This window comes from Leucopleurus acutus (assembly GCF_964270905.1).
Source record: "Leucopleurus acutus genome assembly, chromosome: 5".
Taxonomy (NCBI): Eukaryota; Metazoa; Chordata; class Mammalia; order Artiodactyla; family Delphinidae; genus Leucopleurus; species Leucopleurus acutus.
The window spans coordinates 78,680,463-78,697,596 of record NC_139147.1 but is presented as its reverse complement, the minus strand read 5'-3'; the positions used below and the strand labels follow the sequence as shown (position 1 = coordinate 78,697,596).

The 17,134-nt window shown below is 40.0% G+C and overlaps 1 protein-coding gene across 1 annotated transcript in view; it reads left to right on the top strand.

Moving 5' to 3' along the window:
* The window catches only part of TPRG1 (tumor protein p63 regulated 1), a gene marked incomplete at its 3' end in the record, with an annotated part of 111,734 nt that overhangs the window by 82,257 nt on the left and 12,343 nt on the right, over nt 1-17,134 (top strand). Inside the window, exon 4 of the mRNA XM_082839503.1 lies at nt 16,823-16,976. Coding sequence (XP_082695629.1) covers nt 16,823-16,976 — 154 coding nt within the window. The remainder of the gene's footprint in view (nt 1-16,822; nt 16,977-17,134) is intronic.

Here is a 17,134-nt window from a genome sequence, read left to right as displayed (position 1 = left end):
CCATTTTGAGTTTATTTTTGTGTATGGTGTTAGGGAGTGTTCTAATTTCATTCTTTTACATGTAGCTGTCCAGTTTTCCCAGCACCACTTTTTGAAGAGGCTGTCTTTTCTCCATTGTATATTCTTGCCTCCTTTATCAAAAGTAAGGTGACCATATGTGTGTGGGTTTATCTCTGGGCTTTCTATCCTGTTCCATTGATCTATATTTCTGTTTTTGTGCCAGTACCATACTGTCTTGATTACTGTAGCTTTGTAGTTCTTTTTATTATTATTATTATTTTTATTTTAATATTTTTGTTACTTCCTTGTTCCAGGTCTTGCGATTCCTTCACGCAGAGGCTCCTAAATGATCTCATTTACTTTTTACTCTCGAAATCCAACCTGCCTCTCAAGTTTTGACCACTTAATCTTCTTTAAATCAAAGCTGCGGTTAAGTCCATATCTATACTCTTATGAAAAGCTTTCCTCAGCTCCCAATTGTTTATAGGATCATATCTTACAGGATAGGGATAAACTCATTAGCCTAGTTTTCAATATGTTTTATTACCTGACTCCAGTCTATTTGTCCAACCTCTGGGTTGACTTCTCCCATGTATACTAGGCTTAAGTCGCACTGGAATACTCAACATTTTCTGTGCAATGTTTGACAATTTCTTCTGGAAATATGATGCAATATTCTAAGTACAAGGGAGTAGCTGGATATATGAAATATGTGAATGTCTCCCTGTCAGTTTAACCTTCCCACCAGCTAGTTCTGCCCACGGGGGACTGACTGGTGATTTTAACTGAAGTTTAAGTTTGTAGAGAAGGATTAGTGTGAAGAAGATTTGGGATTCAGTGTTCAGACTGTGTTGCTTCTGCAACAGTGATATTTAAGATCCTACAGATGGGAAAAACAAAACAAACAAACAAACAAAAAAGAAAAAGAAAAAAGCAAGCTTTTCTTGGAACTACTTCTAAATAATGTAATAATCAGATTGATGGCATAATATCACCATATGAGACAGTAAAATTTGTGCTTGGGACCCATTTTACTTCTTGAGTGGGGGAGACTGAGCAAAGGTAGAACTAGAATGATAAACTAACATTACTGAAAGACTCTGCATCTTACACGATTTTTGCAGGGAGTTTGGCTGGGTAAAACCTACTGCCAGCCTGCCTCTACCCGCTTTGGAGAGATGAAGAGTAGGCTGTGTATCTTAGGGGGAAATACATAGGCCTTAAGGTCAAATAGACCAAAGACAATAATTCACTACTTTCAACTAGGCTTTTTGAATAGTTTGCATTTCAATTTCCTCATAAATCTAGAAAATGATATCTGCTTTGAAAGATTGCTATAAGGTGTACAGGCAATGAATGTAAACGGTCTGATTAATAAATAGTAGTCATGTTTCTTATCATACCAGGCCATGACTTAGCAGAGAGAGCTCTCTATGTACACACTACATGCTTCCATGCAGAACATGAATGTTCCCCTTTTCTGTGTCATCCCCAATCACTCACCTCACACACACACACACACACACACACACACACACACACACACACACACACACAATGGGGGCAGTGGAGAGAGAGAATTTCTCCCTTATTTTAGCGCAGGGAGCAACTGGTTCATGACTTAAGTGCAATATTAATATTGACAGTTCTCAATATTCATCTTGCCTAGGGTGAGAAGTAGAAAAACTCCGACACTTTCCCACATTCATGCCTTCGTATCATGTCTTTCTATTTGGAATGACCTTTCTCATCTATGGGTATCCACTTCTTCTTATACCTTCATGTTCCAATCACTACTTCTTTCAGTATTCACTGATCGTTAAGTCACTGGTGAAATCTCTCTTTTTGCTTTTCTTTTCATGGTTTTCTCCTCCCTTCTTTCTTAGACCACGTATGTCTTTCCCAGTAGACTGTGAACAGCCTAATGCAGAGGACTTCCCTGGCTTATCTCCAGTGAATGCTGCTGGGGCAGTGTTTGGACCAGTGAATGCTGTTAGGGCAGTATTTGGTCCCACTGAGCCCACGTTTGCTGAATGAATATTATTGTTGCTAAGATAGAGTTCAATCCTTTACATCTTTAAAACTCGATCGTCTCTATGGCTTTAAACGGAAATTCATCTTTGTTTAGTATTCAGTGCTTAGTTAACATAAACTCTATTGGGCATCACTCTGATTACAAAAAGGGCCTTGGTCTCTTTGTCCTTTAAATTATTATGAAGAAGCTACTTTGATACTCTGAGACTCATTTCTTCTCTGCTGTCTGTAGAAATATGTGGGGATATGGTAGAAGAAGGCTGTAGTTGGACCGGAAGCATCTTTAGGGGATTCATGTATGTGCAGATTTTAATTTCAGTGATTAGAAGTTCCCAAGGGTGCATGCTACTGTATTAGGCATGATGCAGGATTAATTAAAGACGATGCTCAAACTGTCTTTGTGGCTCTTACAGCATTTTGGATAATGCTCATAATACAAATGGAATTAATTTTGCCAGACACCGAAATGTTTTGCCACTTCCTGATTATGTTGTGGGAAGGTGATTTATTTGGTTTCATTTTTAAACTATCTCTTTTGTTTTTAACACTTAAGTCATTTCTTAACCTTTGGCCAGGTTAGGAGATAGGAGACCTATCTATCAATCTATCTATCTATCTATCAGTGTCACCTGTTTGGGGTTCTATCCTCCTAAATCCAAGAATTAGTTCTAAAATGGAGGTACATTGTATGATAAGCTGGTAATTCAATGCCTGTCTTGCCGTGATATAGCATGTTGAATTCCTTTTGCTTTTGCCTTGAGCTTTTAGCCTACATAAGTCATCGGAAGGGCTTGTTTGTTCTGCCGTATAGTTTCTGATCAAAAACTTCTTTATGAAAGACCAGGTACCAAAGGTGGAATTTAACTATGAGTTATATTTTCCATGTCTACTTTCTCCAAAAGTCAATTTGAAAAATCAACTTTTCACAAGATATTTTAGCAGCAGCAGGTGTGAAAAAGACTCAGGAATTAGAAACTGTACTTGATGGTAAACTCCAGGTAAGTCAGCCGTGTGGTAAGTCACCAGCACGGCTCATGTTGTTGTTGGATAAATTAGCAGATATACAGCCTCTAGAAAAAAGGAGCGGGCTGTCATAGTGTATTCCACAGTGCCTGAATCACTGTTGGAGTATTGTTTTCCTTTCTTGGCCACATACTTTAATAAGGGCATTGAGAAACTGGAACATACTCGGAAGAGGGTAACTTGGCTGATCAGAGATTTTTGACCTTGTCAAGTGAGGAACGGTTGAAGGAACTAGGTGTTTGTTGTCATTGTTGTTGCTTTAAAACACACACACACACACACACACACACACACACATCCACAGAGGGAGATTCTATGATAGAAAGTTGTATCACTGTCAACATTTGAATAATCTTCAAGCAAACCTAATAAAAGTCAATTTTCTTGATGAAAAATGAATTTTCTTGAGGGTTTCTGTTTTATAATTCCATTATATGGTAGGAAAACTGTCTCAATTTTAGCATTTGGATTTTGCCTTGAACTATAATAGATTACCAGAAGAACCCTCTTCTCTTACATACCAGCCTTGCAATTATGTACAAACCATTGTGCCTTCCACCAGCCAACCAAGACCCCTGCCCTAGGTCCTCACTGTAGATAGCCCTCCTTTGATCCTTATCCAGCTGTGCCCATCCCTACAGGGTGAGGAGCATTTAGGGCCAAAGGGCTATGCCTACCCATAGCCCATGTCCCTCCCTCCCAGCTACTTCTTACTAGGACCAGTGGTATTAGGATCACCTGGGAGCTTATTAGAAGTATAGTCCAGAACCTCGGGGTCCACTCCAACAACTGAATCAGAATCTGTGTTTTAACGAGTTCCCCAGGTGATTCAAATATGTATTACAATTTGTCAAGCATTGTTTTAGACCATGCTCTGGGTACCTGAGATGCTAGAATTCTTGGCCCAAGTGGCCTTACACCAGCTTTCAGGGCTCTTCAATGGGTTTGTCCTCCCAAGAGCATACCATGCTGCCAATGGACATGTACTTAGGCCTGAGCAGTGACCAAGAGATGACCATTTAGGAAGCACAGCTATGGATGGAAGTTGGAGAGATGGGCTAATCGTTCTCACTCATGTATGCAAAGCTGCCACACTGACGGAGAGAAAACAAGGATTGAAATAAGAGGGAGGATCTCAGTTCTCTCTCTGTATTGTTGCTCTGGGCCTGGGTGGAAATATAAAGCTCTGTGGTAGAGGTAAATCTTAAGTAAAAACAAAATCATAAAACCAAGCTCATATGTATGCAAAACAGTACTATTTCAACATGAAGATAAATCAAAAACCCCAAGTAAACCCTACCTCACTTACCTCAAAGCAAACATACACTGTGGAATGTAGGTAAATCAGTTCTATTTCAGGAGATGTCTGGAATTTCTTAACTTTGTACATAGCTTAGTATTTTACACCATGTTCCTTCTTGGTCACACACCCTCCCCTATCAAATTATGATTTGGCAGATTTTGCAACAATGCAAAAGAAACTAGCAGGAGGGCAAGAGATTTCAGACTCTTCTTTTGATTTAATTTACAGAGCTCTGCTAAAGGAGTGCTTTAAACCTGTTTTGAGAAGTACCAGACATTCTACATATAACCCTACAATAGTTCTGCAAGGTAGGCATTCTTATCTTCATTTTGCAAACCAGGTAACAGACTATGAGGATTAACGTGACTTCCCCAGACCATGTAGTAAATGAAGACACTGAAATTTGAACCCAGGTCTGTATCCTCTAAACTTTATGACTTCTTTTAGTGCATCAAAGTACCTCATTAAATACCATGGGGTCTTTTTGTTGTCTGAGTTTCACTTGTGATAGGCAGAGTATATTCCTTTTGGGCAGGGATGGAAGGGGCCACTGAACACCCAATTCTTGCTGAACAGTTTAAACGGCTCACGTTGACCGTGACCAAGAGGGAACGTGATGTTCATTGTGACTATATTTTTGTGTGGGAGTTAGAGATGGACATTTTTGCTTTGTCCACAAAAGGTACTGTATTAAATACCATAAATAAACTTCCCGAAGAAGTGTTTTCATAAACTTAAAGGGAAAAATAAATAAGTATATGACATTCAGTCTCTTGAAATTTATTCTGTTTCAGTTCCCCCAAACTGGAAAAAGCAAAATGTTTGCAGCCATCGGAGCATGATCCAAGGGGCAGTGTTAGGAGAGGATCTGGGTTTCTGCTCTGTCAGTCAGTCTTCTCTGCCCATTGCCTTTCTGGGCAACCCTGGTTTTTTCCCAAAGGGCCATGGAGAGGTGGGCCAGGAGTTTGCAATAACTGGTCTATCTAATTGCCCTTTTATGTATTCCACACAATCTACTCTCAACCTCTCTTGAGAAGAAATGAAACAGATAAGATTCAAAAAATGTTTTTCCCAGAAGAAGCTGTATTTTGTTTTTTTTTTTTTTAACTTAGCTACTCTGTGCTTGTTGAAACTTGGTCATTTGGGGGTCCTTAAAAGTAACTTCCTTTTAAGAAAGGAACAAAAACTTACACAAACCTGAAGCCAATGCAATTTGCCAAATATACCAATTGATAATAGAGGGAGTTGCCTCAAAATTGTTTCCTTTATTGTGTGGCATTTTTCTTGGTAGCTCTGCAAGAGTTAACCTCTCCTCTGTATACATGACAGCCTCTTGGCACAGAAGGATCCCAATATGGGACTGGCATGCCAGCCTCAGCAGCACAGTGCTTTCAGAGCAGGATCACAGATAGACTACCTGTACACAAAAGTACAACCCCTTCTGTTCTGGGCATTTCTCTAAAAATCTCATTTTATGTATACCTCAGAATGGATGGATTCCCCAATCTCCCTTAAACAAACAAAAAACAATTCAAGAGCTCATTTTTAAAACTATGAAATTCAGAAATGTAGACTAATGAAAGGAAAAAACAGTGGCCAGATCAATCTAGTCTGAGGGATGAATATTTCTGTTGTGTTGTGATTTGTATTTTTAACAGTAAAGACCATGGGTCTATTCATTTCAAAACTGGCTGGCCATGAATTACAAGGTGGATATTGTAAAGGCAATGGCCATGGTTTGGACATAGACTTTATTCTGGAACAGTTCCAGTTCATCTGATGATATAAGACAAATATTCAGAATACTTTCATGTTGGTGAAATGATCACACATGCTGTAAGATAGGCTCAGCAAGTTGAATTGTTTGGTTGGAGGCTTGAGGAGTTCTGGCTTTGAATATTGGAAATGAATGCTAGGACTCTGCTGTTTGAGGGTTTGAATGTCATGCTGGGCAAGTGTTTCAAATTTGATAGGCATCTGTAAGTGCCTTTAAGTTTCTGAGCTGGCTGGATCAGTACTGTGGAGAAAGGGAGAGGGTGGGTTAATTTAGATGAAGAGAGAGTACAAATGAAAATGTGAGCTCCAAAATGACTGTCTTTCTCACTTTGTCCAGTTTACCCTTCCCCCTCCCTGTGTCCACCTAGAGGGGTGGGATAGGGAGGGTGGGAGGGAGCTGCAAGAGGGAGGAAATATGGGGATATATGTTTATGTATAGCTGATTCACTTTGTTATACAGCAGAAACTAGCACACCATTGTAAAGCAATTATACTCCAATAGAGATGTCAAAACAATCAAACAAACAAACAAACAAAATGACTGTCTTTACATTGGCTCACTGGGGAATGAACGACTGGTTGGGATAAATGTCTCTTTTTTTTATTGATTGATTGATTGAAATATAGTTGTTATATAACATTTTTATATTGTAAAAATGTTGTGCTACTTTCTGCTGTACAGCAAAGTGATTCAGTTGTACCTATATATACAAATCTATTCTTTTTCAGATTCTTTTCCATTATAGATTATTACAAGATATTGAGTATAGTTCCCTATGCTATACAGTAGGTACTTATTGTTTATCTATTTTATATATAGTAGTGTGTATCTGTTAATCCTAAACTCCTAGTTTATCCCCCACCCTTCCCCTTTGGTAACCATAAGATTGTTTTCTATGTCTGTGAGTCTATTTCTGTTTTGTAAATGAGTTCGTTTGTATCATTTTTTTAGATTTCACATGTAAGTGATATCATATGATATTTGTCTTTGTCTGACTTACTTCACTGGGTATGATAATCTCTAGGTCCATCCGTATTGCTGCAAATGGCATTATTTCGTTCTTTTTCATGGCTGAATAATATTCCAGTGTGTGTGTGTGTGTGTGTGTGTGTGTGTGTGTGTGTGTGTGTGTGTGTGTATCTCACATCTTCTTTATCTATTCATCTGTTGATGGACACTTAGGCTGCTTCCATGTCTTGGCTGTCATAAATAGCACTGCTATGAACATTGGGGTGCGTGCATCTTATTGAATTATAATTTTCTCCAGATATACACCCAGGAGTGGGATTGCCGGATCCCATGGTAACTCTATTTTTAGTTTTTTAAGTACCTCCATACTGTTCTCCATAGTGGCTGCACCAATCTACGTTCCCAACAAAAGTGTAGGAGGGTTCCTTTTTCTCCACACCCTCTCCAGCATGTATTATTTGTAGATTTTTTGATGATGGCCATTCTGACTGGAGTGAGGTGATACCTCATGGTAGTTTTGATCTGCATTTCTCTAATAATTAGTGATGTTGAACATCTTTTCATGTGCCTCTTGGCCATCTGTATGTCTGTTTTGGAGAAATGTCGATTTAGGTCTTCTGCCCATTTTTGTTTGGGTTGTTGTTGTTGTTGTTTTTGATATTTTTTGTAGTTTTGAGTGTGGCTGTCAGGGACATATTTTCTCACTTAATTAAAGCACTCCCCACTGATTCTCCAGTAGCTTCTCATTAGCTTTTTCTTCTTCTTCTTTTTAAAAAATATTTATTTATTTATTTATTTATTTATTTATTTGGCTGCACTGGGTCTTTAGTTGTGGCACACGGGATCTTCGTTGTGGCATGCGGGATCTAGTTCCCTGCCCAGGGATCGAACCAGGGCCCCATGCATTGGGAGCATGGAGTCTTAACCGCTGGACCACCAGGGAAGTCCCATCTTAGCTTCTATGTTAGGATTAGGCTGCTCCAGACCTTTCACAGTCCTGATCAACCACCTAACCTCAATCTTACCACTTATGTAGCCTTCTTCTGGCCTGTCTCCCACTACCCTGCTGACTCGTATGGAGTCAAACTGGAAATAGATAAGAACATCATAAAAATACAAATCATGACACATACACTGAATTTCTCTGTTTCTCTCCCCAACCCCAACCCAAATGAGTCTTTGCTGTCATGATTTCCTCTGTCTTCAGTGCACTTAATGCTATTCTTTTTCAATCACCTTCTTGACTTATCAAAGTCCTCATATCCATCAAACCCCAGCTAAAAGACCATCTACTTTACAAAACCATTAGACTGCTCTGAGTTTCTTGAAGACTTGTTATATGTTCTTCAAGCTCTTTGCATGGTACTTGGTACAGGGTTGAAGATCATTAAACATGTGTTAAATAAACGAAACCTTCTTTGATTCATCTCTAAGGGATTGTTCCAACCTCTAAGTCTTATTTACAATTTTATCCAGAGCAATTTCTCTGGGCTTTATAGAGGAATGTTAATAGGGATTTGCTCATAATGTTGACACTCAAAGCAATTGTTAAATATTGTGGGAGTTACACTCTAAAAGGTTTGAAGGAAGGATCAGAATATGAGGCTCCTTGTACAGAATATCATAGCGCCAGTCTACCAGGGTATGTCTCTAAGGATGACAAAATTTCATGTCATCTTCATCAGTGGCAAGCAGGTTATCATTTTTAATCCTGGGATCACAATTTGTTTCATTCTGACAAGCATGCAGCTCCAAATGACCTTCTAAAACATGAGCATTTAGGTGCCCAAGACTAAAAGAACCATACAGTTTCTTCTCCTTTATCTAAAACTTATTTGCCCTCAACCTTATGGGATTAGCGTTCCATTTAAGTGGCATCTGTAAAACCAAAGCTTTTGCTATAAAATGGACACATTTCCCTTTAGGAAAGGGACTGAGAAGGGTTTTTGTTTGTTTGTTTGTTTAGTTATTTGCCCATGACTCCAATAGTAACACATTCCTAGTTAACCTGTCAGTAGGAGTATAGAAATAGCAAATTAGAAAGAAGAGCTCTGGAGTCAGGAGTGTTGATAGCAGCAGGAAATGACAGCCTGATGGTGAAAGAAGAGAGAGCTGTTATAAGAACTAATAAAGTTAGCAGTCAAGAATGTTTTAGAACTTGAGTAATAGCCTTACTCTTCATATACAACAGTTGGCTTTCTTAAAGGAAAACGTGAGAGGATAGGAAAGAAGTATGGAGGTTTAAGTATTAATCTAGGTACTCTTCTAAATTTCTGTCTCTGTTTTGGCAAAGTTAATGGGTGAAGGACATAGGACATACATGAATAATAAATCCCTTCCATGTCTTAAAGTCTGGGGTTCGTGATGATTTTTATTAAGCCATAAAAGAATTAGTTATTTTTAATATAAACTGTTTAAGAAAGTAAGAATGTAAGTTTTAAAATGATATCCATCCAAATAATCCATTCGTACAACTTCTGGAAAATAAAAAATTTCTGTATGTCATTTAAATGAAACCCCATAGTAGATAATCCTTGGCTCTTTCTGGTCAGAAATGCTGGATATGTGCATAGTTGAGTGTCTTCTAGAGGGTAACTAATCTAGAGCCTTCAGTATTTTATAAGAAGGGTGTCTTAGTCTTCTGGGGCTGCTGTAACAAAACATCAAAGACTGAGTAGCTTATAAACAACGAAAATTTCTCTCTCACAATTCTGGAATCCGGGAAGTCCAAGATCAAGGTGCCAGCAGACTCAGCGTCTAGTGAAGGCCTGCTTTCTGCTTCAAGTATGGTGCCTTCTCTCTGTGTCCTCAAATAGCGGAAGGGGTGAGGGACCTCTCTGGGATCTCTTTTATAAGGGCACTAATCCTATTCATGAGAACTCTGCCCTCATGACCTAATCACCTCCCAAAGGCTTCACTCCCTAATTCCATCATCTTGGGCATTAGGATTTCAACATATAAGGTTTGGGAGGACACAAACACTGTGAAAACATAACAAAGGGAAATGAAGATCCAGAGATAGTGTGCCCAGCTCTAAGCCACACAGAAAGTTAGCATTGGTGCTAGGATTAGACCCAGGTTTTAGTGACTGCCAGTTCAGGAAACATACTGCCATAACATGTAACATTCTAAGGATGGACTCATATGGCATTCAAACTCGTAGGCATCCTAACTTGGTCTGTGAATTTATTTATTCATCTATCATCATTAAAGAAGGAATTATTAAGTGATTGCTATGTACCTGGCACTATAAGTATCCATGTTTTTTACTTTATTCTAAGTATTTGCTGTGAGCACACACACACACACACACACACACACGCACGCAACAACAGCACTGTGAGCCATGAAATCTTAGCTCATCAAACGTCATCCTTTGGTTTGGACCTCAGTCTTCTTCACCTCAACCTTGAATGTGACCACCTCAAGGACAAGCACATCTAAAGTTTCCCAAGCAGATCAACTTCTCCTTTAAGGACTTTCAGCCCTGGAGCTTCCATACATTTTTTCTGTTACCCTTTTTGTAGTTATTCACCCTCACTTTCTCTGAGTTCTGCTTTTGTTTTCACCCTAGGCCTTTTATTCTGCCGTTTAAGATGATTTCTTCTTCTTCTAGGAGGAGAAAGGTCAGGTCTCAGCAGCCGTCTGAGAATTTCTCTTAGCCATTAAGTTATCCTTTGGCTTTTTGTCTAATAATATACATTATTAATGCACATTAGTTTGGTCTTTCTGCACAGATATTAATTTATTGGGACAGAAAAGGATCTTAGAGATGATCTAGTTCAACTACCTGGTTTCACAGAGGACCCTTGGAGCCCAGAGAGAAGAAAATGGTTCGAGTAACTCGGCAAGTGGGTGGCAGGTCAATCCGTTGAATGCAGGCTTCCTAAATGCCACACAAAGTTCCACCTCTGACACCACACTGCCCCTGAATTCTCTCTTTATAGACACCGCTGATCTGTTTTTAACTTTATCACTCACCTCTTCCTCAAGGAATAAAACTCACAGAGTTTCTTGGTTACCCATGCCAGTAAATGGTTAATCGCACTGAGTCCAAGGCCCTGGAAACTTCTGGGAGGGAGCCAGGTGAGCAAAGAGAGCAGATAAAGGCAGCACCTGCCTTGGGTTTGGAACAGCCTGGGGACACGGAGAGAATGTAAACACATTCTGCAAATCTTATTGTCTGACTCTGTGCCAGCGTCTTTTGGGTTCTTGTCATGGAAAATGTTTCCTCTGAGGTCATTCATTGAACAGAGGAGCACTGAATACCCTCCAGGGTGCCAACCCAGTCCCCCCTTTTGTCCAGGTTAAATAAGCAAGGGACTAACGTTTCATGGGCCTAGAAGGCCCACCTTTCAACAATACAGGCTGGGAGGTAGGGAAAAGGAGCCATTTAGAAAACACACTGTGCTGTTCTGAGCTGCTCTCTCCCCCTGGCTGCCCGCCCTCCTCCTTCCTCCTGTGCGGCCTCCCTCTGTTTGCTCACCCATACTTACAAGCACACGCCCTGCGTTTAGAGCAAGCGTTAATGTCTGTGCTTCCTCATAAATCTCGGTTTGCTGCCTGGAGCTATGTTTTTAATTCTGTGGTGGAGCTCTGAGAGTCGAGAATGAGTAGAAAGGAGGGGCAGCGGATGGATGTAGTAATGGAAGCTGCTGTTGCTCCTTCCGGGGAGCTAGACTCCTCATTTGCTTCTTTGAACAGGTAGTTTATACCTCAGCACAGCATCTGCGAAGGCCAGGATGGAAGGAGAGGGGGGCGTCGTGGGAAAAGATGTTGGCTATCTCACACTGTGCAAAAGGATGCATGGCTTCTCTCCGAAGAAAGAAAAATGTGTGGAATGAGCAAATGAACCCAGACTGGTGACCGGCTGGCATATTTTTCTACTTCAGCTAAAAATGACTTCAAGGAGAGGAGTCTGACAAAAATAACTTTTGTCTCACAAAGTTTGTAATTGAAGAAAGTTTTCCCTTCATTGAACTTGAGCTCCTCTTTGTGTTGTTAAACCGTATTTATTTTCCATGATTGGTCCTTTGGCACTTGTTTGATAGCTTCTTCTGTGTAAGCCTCATCGCTTCAACATGGCTTTGCTTTTCTGGGGTACGAAGCAAATCTTCTACTGGGCTGCTGTGATGGTTTAAAGTAGTCATTGCTTGGGCCTTCCACCCTGCCAGCAACTGTATTTGAGTAGAATTTTGCATCTGAATCACTGAGTAAAACGTGTAATTAACATGACTAAAGGAAGAACTCTGGTCTTTGAAAATTCTGGTCCTCAGTTTATATATCTATAAAATGAAAGAATTAGAAACACACCTCTAAGGGGCCTTCCAACGCAGTCTAGGATCCTAAAAATCTCCAGCTATTACTATAAACCCTCTTCCTCTACCAAGTTCTTATGAGTCCTAATGGATCCTTTCTTTTACTTCTATACCTTTCTGTGAGGTTTTGAAATTTATCAGAAGTGAAGGGTACATTAACCTTCTTGCTTCCACTACTGTGACAATGGAGGCCAGATCCAGTTGATGTCTTTGAGGATAGAAAGTGCGAACAAAATAAGTTGCGATAGGTGAGCTCCCTACTTCCGTAATGGGACCGTCAGGTTTCTATGTGTACCTGTTTAGGCCTGGGAAGCAGATAATAGTAAAATAGGCCCAGAGATCATTAGAGCATGGGCATCTGGAGTTCAGGGATTGGGCCTTATCCATTTCTCTACTTGAGATAACACACTGCACAGAGAATGTGCTAATTAAATGGTGGAATTGAAGATAGACAACTTAGGGATGTTTCAGAGAACCAGCTCTAAGGTGAATTAAAAGTTCATTTTTAACCTATTATGAAAGTTTTACAGAACTAGGCTTATTCAGTCTGAAGAACAGAGAATTGAAAGGGTGTTTTAAGGTGAATGAGAGTCTCTCTGATGGATTTAAGTTTAAGTAGGAAATTATATACATCAATACATTGATGGGAAACAGAAGCTGAACGCATAAGAAATACCCTGGGACTCAGAATCAGATGAAAGAAAGGGATTAATAGGTGAAGCAGAACATAGAAGATTCCAGCACCTCCTCTGTCCTAAAGATTTGCTCCTCTGGTTTTGTCTATGTCCAGAGATCATGGTGTTTATCCTCCCTCTTTTTATTCTCTTCCACTAGTGGTTCTTGACTTGATGATCTGATTAAACCTGGTCGTACTTTTTATCTTATGTCCTGTTAACTTCATCTATTTCTATCAAAAACATGTAAAAATTGCTTATAAGTGTTGAATAAAATGAAAAAATATATAAAGGCTCTAACAGTACCCAGTAAGCATTATGGTACATAATAGGGACTTCATATTTGCTCAGTCGGACAGAGCCTTCCAGCATACAAAACATTTTTTCATTCATTATCCTCTTGTCCCTCGCGAAATTGTTGTTACCTGAAGATGAGAAAGGTGGTATGAAATGCCCAAAGACACAGAGCTAGCGAAAGCCAGGGTTTACACTCTGAGTATGATATTGGGAAGAGAGCTACCAAAAGTCTTTCTTTGCTAAATAATTCGATTTTGCCATTCTTTACCTGGGACTATACTCCCACATTGATTAATTTGACCAAAGCAGCTCAGCGAGAAAGACCCAATCTTCTTACCCTGACAACATAACATTTTTGTAATTTCCCCCTACCCTTCTAGTGCTAACTTATTTTCCTATAATCTCATAATTGCTATTGTTGAGCATATATAAAAATTTACAGTTCCTTTTGAGACAGAGATTTTCTTTCTGACCTTTAGCTAGGATCCCTGGGCAGGTTTTTTGCCCACAGATCATGGCAGGCTCCGAAGGGCAATTCTTTTAACTCTGTGTCTATTGGAAATAAAGCCGGCTATGTTGTGTAATGGCAGGAGCTTCACTTTGAATGTATTTTGTGACTATAGCCCAGGATGGTGAAAAGAACCCTAACTGAAGTCTTGAGAGACCAGGGCTCTCACCAGCTCAGCCCTGCCTGCTGAGATGCTTTGAGAAAGTTTTAGTCCTTCCTGAGTCTCAATTTTCTCATCTCCACTCATCTCCAGAAAGAAGACACCGGGCTATAGCTTCCAAAAGCCCTTCTAGCTCTGACATTCTACAGTTTATAAACCTTAAACTACTCTTCCTCCACATGGTGGCTGATCTGTGCTTTTTCATGTTTGTAAAATAGCGTGGTAGGTGCTAAAGTTTCTGAGGAGTGATGGGATAATACTGGGTGTAGGCTTTGCAGCAGAAGATCTGTTCTACTTAAGGAGGCTATTTTGGTACCCCTAAATTACAGAAGCCATAATCCAGAGGCTTCTTAGGGATCCTGTATGTCCTTGACAGGGTGACTGCTAGCAGCATCATGACCATAGCTGTCTATACCATTTACACAGTTACCGAAGTCATGGAATATCACCACATCGAGACACCCTGAAGGACATATGGGGAAACTGAGATTCAGAAAGAGAAATGAGCTTGCCTATAGTCGCATAGTCATACAGCATTAAGTGTCAAAACCAAGACTAACACAGCACTCCCTGACCTCCTGTTCACTGCATTTTTTACTCTATTCCTGTCACCTCGGATGACCACTCTCATGGTAAGCACGAGTAACTGTTTAATAAAGCATTCCCAGTCATAAAGGGAACTATATTCTCTGCAGTTGCCCTAAGGAGACATTTGACAGAATATGATAGATTTTTATACGACTCTAGTACTAAAAGTTTTGCTGAGAAATACCACCTTAGTTTTACCTTTGGAGAGACTGCGTGGTTGTAGATTTCTCTTCCCATCTATCACCTTTGGAGCCCAGGAGAGAAGGTTGGCTAAGCTTGTATGTTTAGAAGTATACTACGTCTCTGAGAAAGGGCATTGCCACACTCAAATTGATTAATTATTTAGAAATAGGGCCCCTCTTGAATTTCATGCTTAAACTTCATTTGAGGTTTCCCTAAAGTGAAAGATATAAACTGTATTTACTAGGAAAGCTATCTTGGAAGATCTTCATTGCCTTTGAATAAAAGCAAAATTGCACCCAGCACATAAATTGACATATGAAGCGTAAATAATTGTATCGTGCAAGTTGTTTTAAGGGACTCAAGCCAGAATGCTCCATTAACTAACATGCATAGAATATTCATTGAGCTTAGGGCTTATTACCCGGCCAGTGGAAAAAAAAAAAAAGAATGAAGGAAAGTACAGCGGGGGAAGATAAATGTCAGTATAGCAGCTGGGGAAGATAAATGTCAGTATAGCAGCTGAGAAAATGAAGGGCTAGAAAGGGAACTTTAGAGGTATTTATGATGTTTTTATTTTCCTCTCTCTTCTTTTTCTTTCTTTTTTTTCCCCTTCCTTGGCAAAGGATTAAGTACAAAAAAGGTGGGTATCAGCCTTCAAATATAATCATCAAGAATCTGAGAACTGAGCAGCAGAATGAGCCAGGCTCTTTTCTTACTTCTCTTTTGAAAGAAGCAGCTGAGGAATCAGCCCGTTGGGGTGTTATATGCATACGTGTGAGATTGTGTTTACAGACATTTCTACACGGATAAACATTCAGAAACCACAGTGACATTCCCAGAGGAATCCTGTCTTTAATACAGGAAGTGACAGCTTTGTGAAGGCATCACAATTAAGCTCTAGTTTTCCCTTGAGGTCTGGTTCTTCCTTCTAGATCCCAGGATTTAATTTCTAGAAGAAACGAGACCTCTGTGATGTTCCATGGGTCTGCTTAGAATTACAGGCAACTTAGTTTTAAAGCTTGTCGAATACAAAGCACCTGAGCTAGGCTTAATCTCCAGGGACCTCTTTTGCATTCAGAGATGTCTAAAACCATAAACCATAAATTCTGATGGGTACATGCAAAAGCAGAGGCCGCAGAAATTACAAATTTGTTATCCAGTGTGGCCACATTCCCCTGCCACAACTTTCCTCCCATCACCACTCCCAAGCTGACTTTCTCTTGCTCTGTACTTGGGTTTACCAGATGACCAGGCTTGCACTGTAACAGATGGTTACTGCCTCCTACAAAATGTGGGTCAGGACTGTAACCAGGCATAGTCTTCCTATGAGCTCGGACGTGTTTGTTGCTGCAATTTTGGTAGAAGGATGTGTGCAGAGAATAGAGAACCATGAGACATAGAAGCTGAGGTCACAGGGTATTTTGAATTGGTCATCAACCCTCTTAAAGATCAGGCATACCCTCTTGGGAAGGTCCCAGTTCTTCCCAGTTCTTGGGAAGTCCCAGTTCTTTTCTCAGTCATTTCTTGCTTGAGTTTACTGCTTAGTGGATACTGTAGTTGTAGTCATCTTCCTTCTCCTCGAAACTGTCTCCCATGTTGATGATGTCTTCCATGTTTCAGTTCCTGTCCCACCACCTTGACTCTTCCTTCTTGCTTCCTCTTTTAACTTTGACCACCAGAATATTGGCCTGAGTTCAGTATCCATATTTCCAGCCATGGCCTCTGTCCAGAGCACCAGTGTCACATTTCCAACCAGGCATTTACCCACAGAATTCTCAACAACATCTTGAACTCATCATGTTTGAAACCAAATCCATACTTTTCTTCTCACCTCCTAAATTTCCTGTAGCAATTTAACTAGTTGGTCAGCCAATTATCTCAGCATCAATAGAAAGGCTGACTGAGGCATTACCCTCCCTTCCCACACTTTTCTGTTTGTTTTAATCTAATGAAAATGGCTAATCTAAAGAAAAACTCCTTTCTTGCAGGAGACAAGGAGAAGGCCTTAGGATCTACCGGGGAAGTCCAGAGCAGCAGTCACTATTATACGGTTGGAACCCGTGGTCCACTGAGGTGCCTTATGCTACCTTCACTGAGTACCCTATGAAATACACCAGTGAGAAGTTTCTCGAAATCTGCAAGGTAGGAGACGGCTTGGGCATCACTCTCCAATTAGCTTTGTTGGTGAAGCTATGTGCTTTTAAACCAGGTATTGTTAAAAAAAAAAAAATAAGATACAACCTGGGGTTTATATAGATAAAAACTATAAAAGTTTATAGGACTTTTTCAGTAAACAGTAG